Source organism: Nanorana parkeri, unplaced genomic scaffold (assembly GCF_000935625.1).
Source record: "Nanorana parkeri isolate BGI_ZX_2015 unplaced genomic scaffold, ASM93562v1 scaffold2539, whole genome shotgun sequence".
Classification (NCBI taxonomy): domain Eukaryota; kingdom Metazoa; phylum Chordata; class Amphibia; order Anura; family Dicroglossidae; genus Nanorana; species Nanorana parkeri.
In genome coordinates this window covers 130,822-137,454 of record NW_017308807.1, presented here as the reverse complement: position 1 = coordinate 137,454, position 6,633 = coordinate 130,822, and the positions used below count along the sequence as shown (strand labels likewise).

The window sequence follows — 6,633 nt, the reverse complement described above, 5'->3', positions numbered from 1 at the left end:
AGGAATAGTGTCCCATCATTGGTATCAGTGGGAGGCATAGTACCCCATAATTGGTATCAATGGGAGGCATAGTACCCCATCATTGGTATCAGTGGGAGGCATAGTGCCCCATCATTGATATCAGTGAGAGGCATAGTGCCCTATCATTGGTATCAGTGGGAGGCATAGTGCCCCATCATTGGTATCAGTGGGACAAATGTTGCCTTATCCTTGGTGTCAGTGGGAGGAATGGTGTCTAATTGTTGGTGTCACTGGAAGGAATAGGCCAGGTTTTATGCTGCAGTTTGGAGATCACTAAGATATTAGGATTTATCATCACATTGGGAGAAATCTATCAAAACTGGTGCAGACAGAATCTGGAGCAGTCGCCCATGGCAAACAATCAGCTTCTCTCTTCAGTTTGCTCGGGTAAGATTTGCTCACACAGGGCTTGGCGAACAAATTGCCTGGGAGCTAAGTGGCGTAAAAAATTGGGATTTGAACTGTTTGGGATATATTGAGTGCTTGATGGTCCCAGCCTCCCCCCCCAATTCTATGCCTTGTGCTCATCTGGGTCCCATTGTACTGTAGCCCCCTCCTCTCCGTACAAGTCCCCCGCCCTTCCCTCTTTCTCTGGCCATCCATTCGTTTTTTCCCCCAGATTTGAGGTATCCGCCTCTTAATGTGAGGTAATCAAAGGCTTTAAATGCGGCTGAGAAGCTGAGCACGCCAATCACACGGCTGTCCCAGCATTGCTCTATAACGGTCTATACACCCGGCATCATCATGAGCGGCTCCGGACCTCTGCACATCGGCCTCATCAATTGTAACAATAAATATCTGACCGCCGAGTCATTCGGCTTCAAGATCAACGCGTCCGCCTCCAGCCTGAAGAAGAAGCAAGTGTGGACCCTGGAGCCGGTGGGGGAAGAAGCCGTGCTGCTGCGGAGCCATTTAGGCCGTTATCTGTCCGCGGATAAGGATGGCCGGGTGTTCGGGGAGGCGGAGAGCCCGGACTCGGAGTGCCGCTTTTTAGTCAGCGCTCAGGGGGACGGCCGCTGGGTGCTGCAGTCTGAGGCGTACAGCCGATACCTGGGGGGTTCGGAGGACCGGATCAGCTGCTTCTCCCCCTCCGTGTCCCCCGCGGAGAAGTGGGGTGTCCATTTACACATGCACCCCCAGGTCACCATCTACAGTGTGACTCGGAAGAGGTACGCCCGCCTGGGCTCCAATGGCGATGAGCTGTCCGTGGAGCGGGACGTGCCCTGGGGTCTGGACTCCCTCATCACCCTTCTCTTCCAAGAAAACCGATACAGCATCCAGACCCCGGACCACCGGCTTCTGGCCATGGACGGCACCCTGCGGACCGAGCCGGGCCCCGACACTCGCTTCACGCTGGACATCTCGGCCGGCAAGGTGGCATTCCGGGCGAGTGATGGCCGCTACCTAACCCCTTCTGGGCCCAGCGGCACCCTAAAAGCCGGCAAGAACAGCAAGGTGGGCAGAGACGAGCTCTTCGTGCTGGAGAGAAGTTGTCCACAGGTTGTGTTGACAGCTGGAAATGGCCGCAATGTGTCTACGAGGCAAGGTGAGTTACCATCGAATTGTGTGTGTGGCAAGCAACGCCCTCAATATCGTGTGTTCACATTAGATCTGGGAGCATTGCATGGAAAGCTGCATCCCAAAAGTTATACGGCACCAGAAGCCATGGGTGGTAGACTTGTCAGGAGATGTCTTCCTTTCCAAATTCACTTCATGGAAGACTTTAGCCAAAAATCAATGGGCAGATTTTGGCTAAAGGTTCATGTAAGCTCCCCAAATTTTGCTTAAGGGTTCAAGTGAACTGCGCAGCGTTTGGCGCTAGGGCCGTGTCAACTGCGCAGCGTTTGGCGCTAGGGCCGTGTCAACTGCGCAGCGTTTGGCGCTAGGGCCGTGTCAACTGCGCAGCGTTTGGCGCTAGGGCCGTGTCAACTGCGCAGCGTTTGGCGCTAGGGCCGTGTCAACTGCGCAGCGTTTGGCGCTAGGGCCGTGTCAACTGCGCAGCGTTTGGCGCTATCACTATGTAAAATATTCTGATTTCGTTAGGTTCATGTGCGCTTCCTTGGTTTTGGTGAGACTTACCTGAGCTGCTCAGATTTTGATAAGAATGGCAACTGATCTGATTTTGGGGTAGGTTTGACGTGAGCTGCTCTGATTTTGGGGTAGGGTTGACGTGAACTGCTAAGTAGAAGCCGTTGTGACTGTTCGTCTGCAGTATTTCATTGTATCTGATTGCAGTATTTCTTTATAATCATGGGATTGTCATTGCACGCGGATCACATTGTTCATCATGTGTCGTGAATTAGCTGTGACAACGTCGGTGGCATGCTCTACTTGTCTTCGGTATACAAGTTGCTAGTATGCTCTACGCGGAGAATGGAGCCTTTGTCTGATGTTCCACATAGTTGCTCCCCACCCACAGCCTATGAAAAAGGGCTGGTCAAAAGAAGAGGTACCCAGCCTCCTAGCCAATGTGAACATTTTTGTGGCTTCTGTCTCTTAGCAAGAATAGCCAAAGAAGCCTGCATGGTAAATCCCTCAGACCGTTACTGTGGAACAGATGTTACACTCCGATTTCATTTACTGTGCTTGGGTTAAGTAGAAACCCGAAGAGAACTCATCTGCAGTCAAATGCAGACGTGTCAGTATTTAGTCTCAACTGTCCAGGGTTACTAATACAAGTTTTGTTTAGAATCCCTTTATTTTTAACCTGATTGTCATCCTGCATCAGAGGTGGAAGAGGACATTGGGTCTGATCATTGCTGGCTGTCAGCTTTCTCAGCTTATGTGACTAATGCATGCTGTGTAATGACTTCAGACTGCAGAACTGAATCGCCATAGTTTGGAGCTAAAGCCTTCAAAAACATTTAATAATTTGGTAAATGGATCTTGTGTGTTGAGCAGACTTTCTTCCCACTGCAGCTTGTGAGCCTGGGCTTTTCATATGAAGTGCACATGTGTAGCTCCTGCCATAGAGATGTTATGACCACCATAAGTAAAGAAAGTAAATGTGACTTAGATGTGCTGGGTGTATAGCCATATGTCTCATAGTGATGGTTGATGGAAATAGAATATGAGCAGTAATGGGGGGACGGGGGCTATATTGTATACCACTTCTGGCTAAAGAGTTGAAATGTTCCAGACTGGTGTTTCCCAACACTTTTGTAGCCAAATTATGCATTCTGGGATTGCATTTAGTGCACATTTGCGCGTATATGCGTATACATACGCTTATTAGAGCTGCAGCTAACTATTATTTTCAAAATCGATTAGTTAGCCGATTATTAAGTTCGATTAATCGGTTAATCGGATAAACAATAAAATACATTTTAAAAAATGGCTCCAGTGAAGGTACTACTAGTTTGTATTGAGATTGTAGTCCATCACAGGAGCAAGCTTGGAGCGGTGGAAGTAAAAAAGAAAAGTGTGGTGTGCAATATAGTGAAATGAAAAGTGTAAAATTATACAGCAATGAATGCAGAATGGCACCGGCTATAGAGGACTACAAAACCCAGCAATACATTATACAGCGCAATGCAGAATACCACCAGCTATAGAGGAGCACAACAAATCCTTATAGCTGGTGGTATTCTGCATTGTACTGTTGCTGGGTTTTGTAGTCCTCTATAGCCAGTGGTATTCGGCAGTGCACCACTGTATAATGTATTATTGCTGGGATTTGTAGTGCTCCTCTATAGCTGGTGGAATTCCGAATTGCGCTGTATAATGTATTGCTGGGATTTGTAGTCCTCTATACAGCGCAGAATACCACCAGCCATAGAGTACAACAAATCCCAGCAATAGTACATTATACATACAGCGTACAATGTATTGCTGGGATTTGTATTCCCATGTATAATATACAGCACAATGTACCATCAGCTATAGAGGAATACAAATCCCAGCAATACATTATAGAGCACCATTTGTGGAAAAGTGCAGGCTTACCTAAGCAGTCTTCCAGCAACTTACTTCTGAGATCGGGCCTGTCTATCAAAGCATTTAAAACCATGATAGACCCTACACACACACCACACATAAAGTTTTGATGCTGAGTTACTTTTAAAAAAAAAATGCGTTGGTCCAAACTGATGGAGTGAAATAGACAGGCAAAGTAACTGGGAGCAAGAGGTACTAGTGTGTATTAGGTGGTTGGGTTAGCACTACAGATCACATACACTATATTGCCAAAAGTATTGGGATGCCTGCCTTTACATGCACATGGACTTTAATGGCATTCTGTGAGCTTGTTGGCTCCATATATATTCAATCAAGTTAAGTGAAAAAAAAAAATGTAAATTCAAGTCCCACATTAAAAAAAAAAAGGCACCAAAAAAAAGTTAAGTCCCCTGCCCCAATGTGCTCGCACTTGAGAAATGTAAATATGCCTCGGGTGCGCCTATGTGCGAAAACCATTACGCCACACATTGCATATCGCCGAAAATGTCGGACTGCAAGCAATAATTATAGAGCCATCAATCACTGATGGCACTAAATTGATGAGCGGTAAAAGCTTTATAAGTGTCTCCTATAGACAATTTTAGGTTTTTATTTCGCGGACACACATTTTTAAAGCTTGACATGTTTGGTGTCTATTTACCCGATGTGACCCCGTATTTTATAGTTTACCAAAATATGCAGGGGCTGATAAATGTTTTAGAACAGGGAAAGCAGGGGTTTTTTTTCAACATTTTCGGTTCTTTTGTCATAGTAGAAAATAAAAACCCCAGTGGTGATTAACATGTCCACTGTGACCGATATCACCGGAGACACAATCATTGTATTGTAAGGCAAAAATAACATTCAACATTTCTTATTTGAGCTTTCTTTTGGAAAATGGTTAAAATATTGAAGAAAGCGGGTCAGCATGACCGGGAGGAAGTTGAGTCTTCTACTACTTTTAAAGCAACTGGCCACCAACTGGACAGGTAAGTATAAGGCCTCATTCACACACAACACAAGAGCAATGTATATGCGTGCAATATATGCAATCCCAGAATGCATCATTCATAATAGAGATTTTAATGAACTGTACGTGCGTATATGCGCGTAAAATACGCAGAAATACGCTGCCCGGGCACATCTCGGTTCCATTCTGTCTTTGCACATTTTTACACAACGCAAATATACGGCTCCATATGCAGCTATGTGTATGGAGCCATTTATTTGCATATGCTGCATATGGTACAATACGCGTGAATGAGGCCTAAAGCTTCCCCTCTCTCATCATGCTTTTGCTTTTTCTTTAGTGGTCTTCAGTGGATGGAGTCTCTAAAGTGCAGCTGTGACTTGTTGGTTACAGATTACGTTACATTGCATCCTTGAAATTCCCAAATGCTTCATTCTTCCCTCTCCCTCCCCCCCTTCCCCAAACTCCTGATGTTCTCCATTGCTCAATTTTTTTGAAATTGGAGTATTACTTGCTTAGTCCAGAGTCCTTTAGTCCCTTGGTTCTCAACTGGTGGGTCGTGACCCAAAAGTGGGTCACGACCCCCGTGTTCAGTGGGTCGCTGCATGCCTTCCACTTTTGTAGGCGAGAGGCTCCTCTGCCTCCCTCTAGTGCAGCACTGTCAGTTCTCTTGCCAAGCAGCCACTCAAAATATGCTGCCCAGTGCAGAGTTTCAGCTTGAGGTGGGATTGGAAGGGGCTTTGGCCGTGAGGGAGTTCCATCCATATGTGCATTGCTTACAGCCCTTCACGTGTTCTATAGAGGTGTCTGGACCAGAGTGACTATTCATTTCTATGGTACCCCAAACGCATCTCCCACCCACAGTTCGTATGCCAAAACATGCAGTACCCTAATGTTGTGCATTCCATTGCAGTGCAATTTGGGTCGTGACTTAATGACCGAGGACAAATGTGGGTCCTGAGGTTACACGGGTTGATAACCACTGCTTTAGTCCACCACTGGTCCTGCATCTGATGTGATAACATGAGTGCCCATTTACCTTCCAGCACTGGAGAGAAGAGGACCTGTTGGGAAAGCCGTTGCAAGACCCTGAATTAAGGGAATGCTCATATAATCATGTCCCCTAGACAAATGAGGGGGATTTATATAAAACTGGAGCAGACAAAAGCTGAAGCAGTTGCCCAGGGCAACCAATCAGCTTCTCACTTCAGTTTGCTCAGTTAAGATTTGAAAATGAAAGAGAAGCTAATTGGTTGCTGTGCACAGCTGCTCCATATTTTGTCTGCTCCAGTTTTGATAAATTCTCCTTAATGAGCTTTAAATCCATTATTAGCCCTGCTTAACCCCTTCATGACTGAGGCCCTTTTTTCATTTTTTGCACCCATGTTATATTCCACATTTTAGGCCTGAAAATGACTTAAAACCCCCCAACATTATATATTTTCTGAATGCCAAGACCCTATAGAATAAAATGGTGGTAGTTGCAAATTTTTATGTTGCGCAATATTAGCGCAACTCCTTATTAAACCCCAACATTTAGTGAAAAAATTAATTTAATGCCCCAAAACACACAAAATACCAATTTTTTAAATGACATATAAAAGATGAGGTTACAACGAGTAAAACGATACCCAACATGCATAGGTTACAAATTGCGTGCGTCCGTGAAACGGCGAAAAACTGCAGTACCCCAAAAAGTCAATAGA

The 6,633-nt window shown here is 45.6% G+C and overlaps 1 protein-coding gene across 2 annotated transcripts in view; it reads left to right on the top strand.

The window, feature by feature from the left end:
- Positions 1–765: 765 nt before the first annotated feature.
- The window catches only part of LOC108801870 (fascin-like), a 32,013-nt gene continuing 26,145 nt past the window's right edge, over positions 766–6,633 (top strand). For both annotated transcript variants that reach the window (XM_018573786.1, XM_018573785.1), the window contains exon 1: positions 766–1,567. In XM_018573786.1, coding sequence (XP_018429288.1) covers positions 766–1,567 — 802 coding nt within the window. The remainder of the gene's footprint in view (positions 1,568–6,633) is intronic.